At 44.6% G+C, this 15,853-nt stretch overlaps 1 protein-coding gene across 1 annotated transcript; it reads left to right on the top strand.

Annotated features, from left to right (window-relative positions):
* Window positions 1-13,210: 13,210 nt before the first annotated feature.
* FOXQ1 (forkhead box Q1) lies at window positions 13,211-15,351 on the top strand. The gene has a single exon (XM_062617770.1). It carries the CDS (start codon window positions 13,233-13,235, stop codon window positions 14,457-14,459), a length of 1,227 nt encoding a protein of 408 aa, XP_062473754.1. The 5' UTR covers window positions 13,211-13,232; the 3' UTR covers window positions 14,460-15,351.
* The last annotated feature ends 502 nt before the right edge of the window (window positions 15,352-15,853 follow it).

Raw genomic sequence — 15,853 nt, 5'->3', positions numbered from 1 at the left:
TGCCTTCTACTTTCTGTTTATAGATAGGTCAAGATTCCTCTTCTTTTTTTCTTACCCTGCCCCAGCTATGAAGGAATAAAAAAGAAATCTTGCCAGTAAATCAAAGTTTTGTCTTTCTAATCAGAAAACCAGAAAAGAATCAACATAAGAACATCACCTCCCAAACCATTTGGAACCATCAAAATACAGCATTTCCAGTACAAAACTCTCAAATAGCCTTTTACACTCAACCAGAACATACTGGTTTCATACAAACAGAGAAAACATAATGGACACATTTATGTTGACTTTATTCCTCCATTCATTTTGTTGGCACAAGCAGAACCCTTCTCAGGCGCCTCTTTATTCTGGTTCAAATCTTGTCTCCCAACTCAGAATCATATTCTATGAACAGAGTTTTGTGTCAGCCAAGGGGGATGGTTTTGTTTAGTTCCCATAAAACTGAGAAAACTTGCAAATATTACACAATCCAATTCAAACAGTTAATTAGTCCAGATCGCTATTATTTCTAATATTGAAGTTACTAGTATTGTCAATAATAACTGCTTGTAAATAATCATTTGCATACCTTAAATTTAGCTGGAAGAACTTGTGAGCATTAGCAAATCCCATAATGAGCATGGTGCATATTCTCTTTTTAATGAATTCTGCCTCACTTCCAGTTTAAATAATATTTTTTACCACTTTGTTTCTTGCTTATTTTGTTGTTTGATGCAATAAACGCTAGCACAGGCACCAAGATTAGTGCAGAGAATCCAATTCAGACAGTCACTTTTGCATAGGCCACAGTTAATGAAACCACTTGAATACGTTAAAGTGAATTCACTTAGTCAATCCAGGCTTGTTGGAGAAACTATTAATAATCAGCTGGAACTGCTGAGTCAAAATTATGAATGAGATGGAAACACTGAGCGCATTTTACTTGCTCCCATTGCTTGTATCCTATTTGGGACTGTTGCAATCACAAATTATGCATAACTCTGAAATACTACATACTTTGACCAATATGAATTGCAACATTTTGCTAGGGAGTCACAACAGGTTGTGTCATACTGCATACACCTTTCAGTGAGAAGCATGAACAGAATTGAGTATGAAAATGATGGATTACCATTCACTATTAAAAGCCAACTTCCATCTGTATACATTTGTGATACATTTATTCCTATTGATATGTACATTTTATTTGCTTTAAGAGACAGGACTAGATATACTTCAATTGTCAGATACATAGGAAAACCAGCTTTAAAACTAGATATTGTTGGCATATTTACAATTTTCCTTATTATTCACACATGCATCAGATTAATTTATTCCATACAGTATCTAATCAGAAAAGGATACAACTAGCAAGCATAAGCATTATAGCCATTATAAAGGAGTTTTTGTTGTTGTTTTTTGGTCAAAATAAATCATAATTCATTTGTATAATAGGTCACATGAGAACAACGTTCACAGCTCATGAGAAATAAATACATAAAAATTATTTTCAGAAACAAAGCATTATGATTTTTTTCACTCATGTTTCTGGCTCTGAAATATCATACTCTTGGTTAGCATTGTCACATGAAAAGACAAGAGATATAAAAATATTCTGTATGGAAAAAATATAATAAAAAAGATAATAAAAGTATGCTCTATGGAAAAAAAGTTTGATCTTTATTGTATTTTGTCATGGTTTAAACCCAGCCAGTAACTAAGTAATTACCATGCCATCATATTTATACCAACAGTCAAGCACCTCACTGGCATAAACAGACACACCTCTTTCAGCAACAGAGTTACAATCATATATGCTGGCAGTTATCTTCATCCAAAATGCAGGGAGACAGTTAAATATGAAGAAAGTATAAATTATTGTCCAGATCTTTAGCTAGCTCATCACACAACACTTCACTGAAGTTAATAATGCCATGCAATCTGATAACGTGTGCTATTATTCACAACCTAATTAAATTGTACACGGAAAGTTAACAGAAAGAGGTAACCAACCAATGTAATGCAAACAATGCAAAACTCACTGTGCAAGATTAAGCCACCTCTATTAAGCAACATATCACTAACAGTGGAAAGAACACTTTTGGAAAGCTCTCAGTGTCAATGAAGACATCCTTTATACTATTGATTATGCATGGCAACCATCAGGGCACGCAAAAATACATATTAACTCACCTTTTCCTGGAGCAAGCATTGACATTCTAGCATTTCATGGAAAGATGTTACAAAACAGTCCAATGTGAAATGCCCTGCACAAGTCGTACGAGAAAGAGCAATAAGCAATTGGTAGCCAGGCAAAAAAAGAGGATAACTGAATGCTTGAGGTAGAACCTAGTGTGCAGCTTCTAAGCAGTAAAGAGTGAGGATCAATCCCTCTCACCTTATACAGTGGTTTGCTGCAGCCCACTATATGAAATTTTGTGTTAACTTTGGGATGAAGTTTGACTAATGACAAAAGTAGCTTCTCTTTACACAATTATCTTATGTAAACAACCTCCATTAAGCAGAGTATCTTGAACACCAAAAACTGGGATACCTCCATTTTAGGTGCTTCCTAAGAGGAGATAAGCATGCTGCAATTCACCTTAAATACTTTTAGAACTCTGTAATACATCCCAGGTGATCACCTGTAAGCCTTAGGCTTCCTTTCAGCTAACAGATATAGGCACTGCAAAATGCAAATCACTTCAGGTACTACAAGCACCTGCTTTGGGATGAGGTGATGACAATTCCCTGGTGTGACAACATATGCAAGCATTTACAATTTCAAGCAGCAACCCTGAGAATTCACTATCTGCAAAGCAGAATCTACGTATTTAGGAATTGTTAAAGGTACAAATTTTCAATTCAAACTCAGTACTATGACTTCAGTTCACAGCTTTTCTTTTCTTCTTGCCTATGAATTTCTCTACCTTCTCAAAATAAAGCCACCCCCCCTTAGTGCCATAACTTTCCAACTTTTTAATACCTTAGCCAACAGTTTTCTTGTGTCAGACTAAAATGGTGTTTATTAATATATATAATGTACGTATACTTAGGCTGTCAACAGATCTTACATCTGGAAGGGAAAACTCGCAACACACTGAGAAAGACAGTTTCCCTGCACTGTTGTTGGGCAAAATTATTCAGCCTCACTGGAACAGAAACCCAGCCAACACATCCCAAAAAGTATACTGCTGAAGATACCAACATACCAACAGTGCTGCTCTTCCCTGTGAAGAACAGATGAGCGCAATAGCACCTTATCAAAGCTTCAAGATGTGAAATGTTATATCTTGAATTTGCAAAAAGGAGCCAGGACTTGGACTTGGACTCAAGAAATGGCATGTTATTATCCACACTGCTTAACTAAGCCATAAGTTTCCCGATATGGGCTTTCCCCTATAACTTAGTACTTCCTCACACAACACTTAGGCATGGTTCAGGAGATAACATGGACAAAAGACAGTTCCCTCTAGACAGTACAGATAGGGCCACTTCTTTGGAAGGAAGAGAATATAGCCATATGGACACAAGCCCGCAGGGGCAAAGTCTGGGTGCTGGCCTGTTTTATTTACTAGTGCTAAGATAGCCATAAAGACCGGATGGGACATTGTGGGCATCTTTAAGTGTAAGATTAAGATTGTATCTGCAAGACTCACCATACTAAGACCGTGATGTTTCAAATACTAATGAATACATTCATGCACAAGAGTAATTTTCTCAAATTAATTAGGATTACTCCTGTGTATAAAAGTATGTCAGCGTAGGTGTTTGCAGAAGAGGTTTTGGAATGTCAGTCATCATATACCCATCAGTTAAAGTACATTCATACATGCTTTCGCTTGGAAGATTGTATTAACCTTAATATAAAATACATGTTTTCTGGGTCTGATGACTCAGGAAGAACTTGCAAGTCTATACCTCAACCCATTAATCTTATATAAATAAACTTTCCCCTTGTGAAAGGGAGTCCCATAGCAATAATAAATAGGGATCTTTCTCAACCATAATCAGATTCTGTAAGAAACGTTTAGAAACATTTAGATTCATTATTTGTTGCGAATTATTCACTTAGCTCTGTCTCTTCAATCAAGAAGCACAGCTCTATTTCTTTCGGCAACATGAGCTAGTATAATAGAATACAGTTTCCACACTTAACTCTCATATCCAACACCATTTAATTAAAGTCTCAACTGTGAATAGTCATGAGTCTAGCCAAAGTTTTGAAGGCTTGAATTCAGGCCCACTGGAGTGAAAGCCCTACCTATTCAGTTTGCCTCTGCACTTGACTACGCCCAGCTTCATCAAGGAGCCAACTTTTAATGATAGTGCATTTAAAGGCAAAAGTGGGGGTAAGAGGGCACAGGGTCTACTATTTCATATCCTACCTTCAAAATAAACTCTTTCCAAGTAACCAAGATTTACTTACACAGAATTGATGGGTATTTAAAGTAGCATGGTGGGAGGGCATTTTTCCCACAACACTTTGATAACTCTTAAAAGTTTTAATATATGTTGTGGTTTGCTAAGTTTCTTGGCATTGACTCTATCTCAACTGAAGAAAGCAAAAAAGGACTGTCTTCCAAACCTGCATGGATTAAATAAATCAAGTTATGAAGAAGGACTCTCGTAAGTGATGAGTAAATATCTCCATAGTCTGATCTATCAATGTCAAGTGCCAAGCACTTCTCTGACAGGAATACTGAAGTCTGCAGATCCTTGAAATATTGTTCTATCTTCTTGAAAACCCCCTCTGTACATCATTCATGCTCTGTTCCTGCTTCAGAATCTCCTATTCTTCACAGTTGCTGGAGATTTTCATTGTGCGGGGATAGTGGGGAGGAGGAGAGATTTTGTACAGAAATTGCAGTTAGAAAGAGACATACTCCAAGAGAGAAAGTGCAAATGAAAGAAGATTGCTTCCAGAAGGACCATGGGAAATGAAAACCCAGAGAACTCCCTAGCCTCAGGAAAGCTTTAGAAGTGAGCAGGCCAAAAAAATTCCACCAGCAGAAGCAGCCAAATAAGAGGTCTTTGAGCATCCTGGAAATTTTCTAGAGTCTTAGTAGAACCTCTCTGCAATGTGCTCTTGGTTAGAGCTATCTACTCCAATTTTCTTCACATCTCCATCTCTTCATCTCAGCTTTGTTCCAATTCCCTTTTCCTTTTCCTCTGCTATATTTATCCTGCTTGCTCCCCTTCCCTATAGGCTTCCCTTTGTTTTTTTGTTTTTTCAATGAAAAATAAAAAGGTTCAGAAAAGTCATTTCCATCATGAAAAAATGTCAAAAAGCCCCAATGTTTTTACAAGAGAAAATGATCCATGTAAAAAGTGACCCAAACAAGCAGCTTTGTGTCACAGCAGTGATTACAAGCCCAGAGAAGTCAAGATACTGTTTGTGCTAAGCTCCCCAAGCACATGCATACTTATTCCCTCCTCACGGTCCTGACTGACTTATAGGTAAGTAGCCATTGCATTAAAGCAGATTCTGAGATGTTTAGTAAGACCTGGTCTTAATCAAAGAAATCAGGACTACTGACAGATTTACAGGGGAGAAGGTACTGGGTGTGACCCAGCAGAAAATCACTAACAGACATTAAACTGGCTCAAGTCTGTGGACTATGTTTTGCTTACCAGTCTTGGGCTAACACCCAGGACTTCTTTCCTTGCAAAGGTATGATGTCAGGCACATGGCAGTTCTTGAGATTCTGTATAAGCCAGCATTGCCAGAGGCTCTATGCAGGTGTGGTTAACAGTTATTTAATGATTCTTCACAATTGCATGTATCTGTCTGAACATAAAAACAGTCTGATCGTAATCTTTCTTTTCACACCATGAATTTGTCCTAGTGTTTCCATCCCTGCAGGTTCTCAAATGCCCGATCACAGTTACTACAGACCTGAGATTCACGAGGTCATTTCAAACCATTCACAAGCACTTTGCTGTCCTGTTGGCTTGGTAAGGTGAAGAGACTGAAGGCAGTATATTTAACACAAATGCTGCAGCTCTTCACTTAAATCCTGTTAAGTTTGGCTCCCTGATGACTCACAGGACTCCCCTCCCTTCCCCATATTTACACACTGATGAAAAGTACTGTTAAGTGTCTAAAAACAAAATTATCAAGAAAAAAAAAAAAAAAGAGAACACTGGCAATTCCTGGGAAAAGCTCTCAGTTTTGTTCCTTTCTCCAGCAGTGGCACGAGCCTTTATTCAGCATAAATACTGGTCCTGTTCAATTAGTTAAAATAATTTTGAGTGATAGTTTGACTGTTTCTTTTCCAAAAGGTAATAGTTTTCCTAATTAGTCACTTGCTTTGATAAGGCACTGACTTTTACTCTAATCTAAATTAACAAGACTTTATCTACCTGCATCATTTAAACACGCCCTACTTGCAAATCTGGTATGACTAAAAACCAAGACAAGTGTTTGGTTTCATTTTACATTTGCTTCAAAGTGCCCCACTTGGAGGTTAATTATTAATCTACTCAAGTCTATGTAAAGGTTCAGGGAAACAACTAAGTTAGTAGGCAGAGCAATAGTGGAAGAATTGGGAAACCCATGTCCTATTCCCAGCTTAGATCATTCAAGTTTGGCCAAGACATTTAAAACCCACGAACCTTTACTTACAGAACAGAAATAGCAACACCCTCTGCACAAAGCACTTTGACATCTTTAGGGAAGAAACTTCATGTCTGTGAGGCAACAGTATGTTTGCACACACCTTCAAAAGACTGAAACTCAGCTAATCCCTTAAGAACTCATCCAGGAACAGGAGATGAGATACTCAACCCATGCAACTCAACAAAACTAATGATTTTGTCAGATCTGCAGCAGCTGAAGAACCAGCTCCTCAAGCTTTTACTGCATTTCTCTGCCATCTGACAATGTTGAAAATACAGCTGATGTCTGCAGCACAGTTTGGAAGCTACCCTGCAGTACTGTAATAGATGGACCCTCAGTGTAACTATGCTACCTGTCCCAGAAGTAAGCAAGCAGCAGCAGCACAGACCAGATCTTCAAAGATCCCAATGATGTTCTGGAGCTGTCCAGGGGGTAGAGGATTATATCAAAATGACTCAACAGCTGATGATTTAGATCTTGAAGCAGGGAAGGAAAAGGGAAAACAGAAAATGGAGGACAACACACACAAGAGACATAATCTGGGGAAGTTTCTGTCAAATCCTGCCAACCACAGGAAGACCTGGCCATCAGGTGCCTGCACCTATTATAATGCAGTTGACTTGGTCTTTGGGAAAAAAGCAGAAACCAATTTTTTTTCACCATTATTTATTTATAGATTTGGCTAATGCTTATGTAAATCATGGGATTCCAACCAGAAATAGCTTTTTGAAAACAAAGCAACAACAAAGAAAAAAAATCAGCCCAGAAGAACATTGAATGCTTTATGCAGTTCAACTGGAATATTATTGGAAAGGTAATTCACTTGTTATTCCACAGTGCTATAAATAGTACTTTAACTTAGTTGAATGGAAACATATCCTTCATATCTCTAGTCACTTGTTTACCCATGTAAAATATATGTGGCTTTGAGTTGGCTTAGGTGTACTCCAGGAAGGGCTAGCAAAGTTCAATGACTCTCCATCACACATTCAAAGCCCTTCAGCTCTCAGTTAATTTTACTGTACTTCTCTTACAAAGTTGTCAACTCTGCTCTATCAATGCATGGACTTTAAGGCAGTAAGAAACTATTGTAACAGCTCAGACAAAAGTTTCCTCATATCATGGGCCAGTGATAGCAAGCCTCTGGCATCAATACCAAGTTTGGCGCCAACAGATATTTGGTCTGGCACCAGCAATTACAAGCTATGATGGTTTCTTTTTAAGTTTGCTTGGCACCAGTAGCAAGAAACATTCCCTATTCCTGGCAGAGAGCCACAGAATTTTACCAAATGGCTTCTGCATCATAACTTCATAACAAACATAACACAACTTCTAATTGCAGTGAAGCCTGTCTCTTAGCAAGCAATTCTGTCCTGACAATTACATCCAAACTTATCAGTACCTGTGCTGCCTTCCAATACCAGGTTCTTTCTTCCTGTAAGAATAATCTCCTTGAAGACGGACCCATAAGTCCATCACCATTTGAATTTTTCTCTCTCTTGGTGCAGTTACATGAAACCAGGTTAACAGCTATGAGGAAAGCCTGTGGGAACAGTTACTAAGTTAAGTCATCACAAAATACGTTGTAAATACTGTGTTGACTTAACCTCACTCCTTACCCTGCACCCTCTTATGTCGTGTACTTTCTCAGGCTGCAGACCTGCAATATATTCCAGAGAGGTTCATCTTATGATGGTGTGGAGCTCTATTCAAGCCATTGAGGCTTAACACAGAGCTAGTAAAAAAAGAGAATTAGCTATAGATTGTGTGAGTCTCAGGACAGAGCAATATCCATTTTGACAGCTCCTTTCTAAATGGCACAACCCGTCTCACAAGGCCTCATGGTGGATACCTCAATGGACACAGTACAGGACAAGGACTCTGAACAGCTCAGTTCTACAGACAGGGTTGCAACCAACTTCCCAAATGATTTTCAGGAGGACTCCCTTTCACTCCTTTCTGCCTATAAAATCAGATTGCTCTGAGACCTCTGGGTGGAAAGGACTGTGTAGGAACCACAAATTATTTCTCTGGTACTAAGAATTAGCAACAACAGCAGTAATGTCATCTTCACAGGAGAAAACTTGTCCCTGCCAATATCTGTTACAATCCAGTACACTGGAGAAAAGAAATTTGCTTATAGACTTTCTTTATGGGACATGAAGCGGGCACAGAGAAGTGATACTAAGATCTTGGCATGGAAAAATTTCATTCTGAACTACAGCTCCCAAGAAAATAAAGACTGCATAAAATAAAGCTGAAATGGAACTCCCCATTGTAAATTCAGCTCTTAGTACCTGCCAAAGATATGAGAAAACCTCTGCCTACAGGGAACGGCTGTCCTTGTGCAAAAGTGCAAATCCAAGTTCCAGTGTTGCAATTCACGCAAACATGAATTCTGCTTCAGTGATCAAACGCTTCTTCTCAAGGTTTAAATGAGTTTCCACTAAGCTCCTTTCTTACTGCTCAGTCCCTAGCTGGATTTCCTTTAACTATAAAAATATACATAGTGCAATTAGCCAACCTTCAGAGAGTCTGTAGTTCATTTTATGCATGCTAGGCACATCTCCTGCTGTGAGCAGCCCATCCAAAGAGAGCTCTTTGAACTGGTCTGTGGTTGCTCATGTAGTGTGTTGCATTGTCCAATTTCATCATTCCTGGCAAGGCAGTGAACTCCTGGAGCTTGCTACAGGAGGAGGAGAAGAGATGATGAAGTGCTTTGTCCAGCTGGTGTGCCGGACATCTCAGATGTACAAATAAGCTTGCCTACCAGTAACTATAGGGCCTTCCCAGTCACCACAGACAGACTTTCATTGACCAGTTGTGCCTATATAATCCTATGTGGAAGCCCTCTCTTATCTAGGTAGCAGTCTGAAAGGACAGAAGGCAGAAAAGATGGATGAAAAATAAAAAAAAATAATAAAAAAAAGTAAGACCATAGCATGACACACCTTTGCACGCTGTTTGCTGAAATGTTAAAGTAAATCATGGTTTAAAATACCATGGAGGCGTTCTGTTAGAACTGAATCAACCGAAAATATACCCACAACCACCAGACAGTGCAGCATTTTGCTACATTTAGTGAGGAATATTTTTAGAATTCATAGCTCAAGCAAACTGCAAAGGACTACACTGCTCTACCTCCAAATACCCATTGGCACACTCACTATTTCTAAATTAAATGAGTCAAGTACTACAGAAAATGGGCAGCAAAGTTGACTGCATCATTTTCAAGCAACCATTCACATTTCTCCCCTTTGTCTTTGACTAGGTACTGGTTTAGGTAGGAAAAGTGGGGGGGTCATACATCAAAAAAAGTCCTGCTCTGCTGCCTTAAAAAGGAAGAGACATTTCATTTCAGAACAAAGAATTAGATTTTTTTTTTTGACATTGCTTCACTAGAAGTTTTTGGAGGTTTTACTTGGGTGATGGGGGTGGAGTGTTTGGCTCTACTATAATACAGCACATCAAAGTGCTTTTGATGTGAAGTTTACTTAACAGAATCAGTTTTTCCGATGATTGTGTTAATCTTTATAAACCTGAAGGCGATACTGTGCCTTTTAAAAAACTATAGCAGGAAAAGACTTGAGGTTACATACACTCTCAGCGGTGAGAGATGGGAGCAGTTGGACTATTTCGACACTTCTTACAACTTTGCTCGTTGTTTCATGGGCAGCAATAGCAACAGACTTGACACCGCTCTCACTCAGGCCAGGAAGGCTCTATTGAAACCATGCACAGTCCTTCACATCAGCACCTTCATTTGTTTTCTCAGGTAAGATCCACCACAGATTTCAAAGACCAGTTTACAACAGGCACTTGATCAGAGGCAGCAAAGGGGCCCTGAGCCACAACAAGAATCAGTGCTGATCTTAGAAAGGCTCCCTGCTCCCATCTGCTAATAGCTTTGTATTATTTTGAGCACAAGCTTCTGTCCCCTCTTAAATCTTGCAAAACCAGCTTTGCCATCCACTCCTAGTCTTGAAGTACGGCTGTGAAAAAGCTTCTGTTATGTCTGACGTGTTTACCTACAGCATTTGAATGACTTTTTAAGTTCTTTGAATAAAGATAAGAGACAATGTGTACATTTTCCACACAAATAGTGGAACGGTAATAAAATAAACATCAAAGGTAAGCTAGCAAATCATCACTACTTCAGTGCTATTTACAACAAAAGCAGGAAGAGGAAAAAACCTACCCTCGCCATTGGCATCATCTTAGAAAATACAAGTTTTGGAAGGAACGATAGCTTTTCCCCATACCCTGGAACATAAACATTGGCACCTACAGCTAATGCAACCCTTTACTGAAAGATCTCAGTTTACATTACATGGAGACAACAACAACAAGGAACCAAGAGAGGTCTCCCTCCTCTTACTTTTGTCTTTCTGAATTGCTAGAGTTTCTGAACTGGTACAGCTTTAGTGAGAACAGGAAGATATCAAGCCTATTATCATTAAAGTTTGGAAGAGTATGACCAGAAGGACAGAAGAACCTCTCCTTGTTCAGTATTTACTATTTAAAACTCACACAGACAGAAGAAATGGCAAAGCATTGAAACAAAATGCAGGTGTGTGTGGGAAGGTATATTCTGCTCAAGAGAGATCGAGACAGAAACCAGTGTTCTTTGTTTCTTCTGTTGGTCTTTTAAACCTGCCTTTTCTCATGTTCCTCTACAACACTCTTCAAGAGCCAGACCACAACGGTGTAGTCCTAACCAGAGCAACTCTGCATTAAGTATTTATCCTAAATTAAGGTCTGATTTAGAAAGACTGCTTTTGGAAAATATGGAGCAATCCAACTGTTACTCCAGGACACAAAATTCAAAGTGTACATATGAGAAATAAAATATAAGCACCACACTAGATTTCTGCTGATGTTTTTGTTTTGTTATTGTTTTGCAGACGCTAGCACTACTGCCGCATGAAGTCAAATGGTGTTTTGCAATTGACTTTGAACAGCGAGCAGCATAGGACTGAAGAGGGAGTTTTCAGAGAAGCTATTGCTGCATGGCTCTCTTCACTGAGTTGTTCTCACCAGCATACTGTGGAAGGATGCAAAATCTCTGGAGGGTAAGACCCCGACAATTCAAACCTAAAAAACAACCCCCAAAATCATGACTAAAGAAAAGTGTCCAGGTGAACTTATAAAATACTTTTGCCCCAGGTTTTATAGAAAATCTATAGATCCATAATGTGCAAAAAAGCGTTAAAGCAGCATAACTATTAAATAAATAGATAAAAGCAATCACAATAAAAGATTTTATTGGAGAGTGACAGTGTCAGAGAAGCTACAAACACACAATTCAAAAGAGATGAAGCAATGCTACTATATACACGTTAACACACTTAAAACTAAGGTTAAGGTTTCGACTGATTTTCTCCTAGCAAAGCTCATCGTATTGCCTACCTGTTCCCACTTCACCCCTGCACCAGGTATGGTTATGACAGAAAGGACGAGGGGCCAGGACTGAAACGACATTGTCAGGCTACATAAATCATTAGGAATTCACAACTGCGAAGCCGTACATTATTTTCCAACAGGTTGTTGAGCTGTCACATTACAACTTGTTGCTATATACAGCGCTATTAAAATAAATCACTGCACGTAACAGGTTCTGCTCTGCCACCTATAAGTCATTCCGCAGTTTACACCTGGGAGGCGGGCCCGGCTCTGCGAAGTCGTGCCGAACAGCGGCTTCATTCGAAATGCCCGGGAAGGGGAGGGACCTGGCAGGAGAAAATACAAACAAGTTTCGTAAAATAACTTTCCAACAAGACCACGCTGTCATCCCAGCTAATTACGGCTCTGATAGCGCTTATTAGCGCATACCCACCTTTGCTACCTTGCTTCTCCACCCACCACCCTTTCAGATCTTTGTCCTGGCTCCGCCTCTCGCCGGCGTTATAATGGGCTGGTCTGAAAGTGGTGGAGAGGCACAGAACCACAGGGGAAGAGAGAGATAATGACAATAACACTAATAACCCTAATAACCCTGCTGCTGCCCGCGCCGCAGCGAGAAGTCAGCCCGGCGTCCCGGCATTGACGGGGGCCGAAGCCGGCGAGACAAGACGTCCCCAGAGAGCTCCCCGCGCTGGAGGAGCGCCGGACGGTAACATCGGCAGCGTCCTGAGGAGCACCAGGCGCAGGGGGACCCAGAGAGGAAACGGCTCCAGCACCCGCCTGCTCGCTCCGGCTCCGCGGGGACCTCTTCGCCCCTCTCCTCCGACCCATGAAGCAGCGGCCGTAACGACCGAGCAGGACAAACAGGGGGGCGGAAAGAGAGCGAGCGCCCCGGTGGGGGAGAAGGAGGTGGAAGCCGGAGGAAGCGCCCCGTTCTCCGCCTCGCCGACGCAGGCGGCAGGGTAACGACGCCTGTCTTCGGCGTCCAGCGGCAGGGAAAGGTCCAGTCGCCTGCCAGCTATCCCGGGCGGCCGGGTGAGGCGGGCGCGGAGCCCCGCTGCCCTGCGCTGCCTGACGCCGCGGAGCTGTCCAAGCCGGGGCGGGGGCAAACCCCCCCCCCAGGTAGCCTAGCTGCTCCCCGCCGCCCCTTGAGGCCGCGCCGAGGGACGGGGGTCGCGCCCGCTCAGCGGAGCCGCCGTGTGCGGGGGGGGCAGCCGGCACCGCCGCCATGAAGCTGGAGGTGTTCTCGCAGCATTACGAGGACAAGCTGAGCGCCGGCAGCGATCAGGAAGGTAGCGGCTCCCTCTCCCCGGCGCCGGCTGAGAGCGAGCTGGGCTCGGACGGTGACTGCGCCGCCAACAGCCCGGGTGGCGGGGCCGGGCGGCCGGGGCAACCCCCGCCACCACCCCCCGCCTCGCAGCTGCCGCAGCCGCCTCCGAGCGAGAGCGGCAAGGGGAAGCCCTACACGCGGCGGCCGAAGCCACCCTACTCCTACATAGCGCTGATCGCCATGGCCATCCGAGACTCGGCCGGCGGCCGCCTCACCCTAGCCGAGATCAACGACTACCTGATGAGCCGCTTCCCCTTCTTCCGCGGCGCCTACACCGGCTGGCGCAACTCGGTGCGCCACAACCTCTCCCTCAACGACTGCTTCGTCAAGGTGCTGCGCGACCCGGCGCGGCCCTGGGGCAAGGACAACTACTGGATGCTCAACCCCAGCAGCGAGTACACCTTCGCCGACGGCGTCTTCCGCCGCCGCCGCAAGCGCCTCAGCCGCGCCGCCCCGCCGCCGCAGCCCGCCCGCCCCGCCGCCGCCCCACCGCCGCCGCAGGAGGCGGCCGGAGCGGGCGCCGCGTCCCCCGGCGGATCCCCGCGGTGCTGCTGCGCCTGCTCGCCCTGCAACTGCGGGCCGGGCACCGCCGCCAAGGAAGCAGCAACGGCGGGCGGCGGGGCGGCGGCGGGGGGCAGCGGCACCAAGTTCTCCAGCTCCTTCGCCATCGAGAGCCTGCTCAGGCGGCCGGCGGGGCCCCGCGCCGCAACGCAGCAGCCGCCGCCGAGGCCCGCCCGCCTCCTCTGGCCGGCGCCGCCCGCGGCTCCGCACCTGCTGCCCGGCCCCTATCCGCTGCTCCCCTACCCACCTGCCGCGCAGACCGCGTCCGCCGCCGCTGCCCTCTACGGCGGGGGGCTCCTCCAGCTTTGCGCCTACGGGCTGGGGGAGCCGCCTCCGCCGCTGCTGCTGGGGGGCGGGCGGCAGGCGCTGTCCCAGGGTGAGCCAACGCCGGCGGAGCGGCCGCGGGCGCCGCTCTTCCCCGTCGGCCTCCCCAAGGGCGGGCGGGGGCCGCCGCCCGGCTCTCCTCTCTACGGGCCCCTCCGGCTCGCCGGGCCGCTGCAGCCGGCGGCGGCAGGGGGCTCGGCCGCGTTCCACCCGTACGCTGTAGAGACCCCCCTGGCTTGACGAAGCCCCCCTTCTCCCCTGCAAGGGGCCTGCCTGGGGAGGCGGGGAGGGGGGAAGGAGGACGCTCTGGATCCCGCACTTTAACTCCAGAGGCGACCAAAGCCTCCAAGCAAAAGCCTCGGTGACTGTGCCTTAGTGATATGACAGTGGGGTTAACTTAAACCAAAAAAAAAAGGAGGAAAAAAAAAAAAAGAAAAATTTCAAAAAATCCCAAAACAGCTGTCGGTTTGGACATAGCCATGAGCCTCAAGTGCTTCTTACTGTTCGTTGAGACTACTTGACTTCGGCCACTCCCTCACCACTTGCTTACCACCCTCCCCCTTGCCCCTGCACCTCCTGCCACCAAAGCCTTGGGCAGCCGCGCAGGGGTGCGCTGTGCGCCTGGGGGGACGGCCGGAGGCTCCTGCCGGGGCGAGAAAGGGAGGGGGCCGGGGGCTGCTGCAGAGCCGTAGGACTGTACTGCAAAGCAATGCATCACTGTGCCAAAAGAAACCTTTTCTCCTGTCCGGCAACTAGCATTTCGTGGGAAGGGAGAACATTAAGTTATTTATAAAAGTAGTGTTTTTAACACAAAGAGTGTGCAGCTTTTTTAATTAATTATTGTTCTGGGGGGTTGGGGGGCGGAATGGGGCAAGGGCTCAAGGAAATGTCAGGCGTTGTCTCCTGTGCTGGTTGGCGTTGTACATTTAAGGCCAAGACCGCCGCTACTGGAAAGAGAAATTTTGTTTTTCGTATTTTATTTTTGTGTTTGTATATAATGTATGTGCGTGTGCATTTTATTGACCCTCGGCCACATGGTTTTCTCACCCTCTTTCCCCCTTCGTTTTTTTTTTTTTCTCCTCTCCCCCGAATAAAGGCTGCCCCCCTAAATAAAGACGGTAATTAATAAGGAGCAGAGCGTGGTGTCTGTGCCTCCGTGGAGGGAGGGGAGCCTACCGATCGCCTTTCCCGGGGAGCGCTCGGACTGCGGGACAGCCGGGCCGCCCTCCCGCTCCTTACCATCCGTCCTGCATCTTCCTCATGCGGGCAGCTGGGCCACGAACGGGCCCACCTTGGTTTGACTGGGGGAGGTGAGAGATGTCCTCCTCCTCCTGGGCTGCCGCCAGGTTTTTTGGAAGTCCTTTGCAATTCCTCGAATCAAATCAGGGCTCCCGCCGGTGCTCAGCCCCGGAGAAAGGCTGGCGAGCCTCAGGCAGGCGGATTTGCAGGCAGGTAGCCCGACTTAGGGCAGTCTGCGGAAGTCCTGAGCATCTGCCTTCCTTGTTTATTATTAGTAGTATTTTCTTTTCTTTTCCTTTTCTTTTTTTTTTTTTTTCATTTTTTTTCCCCCGAGGGACAGCACACAAAATGTAATCCTGTTGTTACCCCTCGATCCAAAGAAAACTCGCTTCGGG

Source organism: Pezoporus occidentalis, unplaced genomic scaffold (assembly GCF_034315485.1).
Source record: "Pezoporus occidentalis ecotype Australia unplaced genomic scaffold, CSIRO_AGI_Poc_V1 ctg2, whole genome shotgun sequence".
Taxonomy (NCBI): domain Eukaryota; kingdom Metazoa; phylum Chordata; class Aves; order Psittaciformes; family Psittacidae; genus Pezoporus; species Pezoporus occidentalis.
This window is presented reverse-complemented; position numbering and strand designations above follow the sequence as displayed.

What these genes read in the sequence shown, in the direction of transcription:
- FOXQ1 (XM_062617770.1), top strand. Translation starts at nt 13,233, where the DNA reads ATGAAGCTGGAGGTGTTCTCGCAGCATTACGAGGACAAGCTGAGCGCC.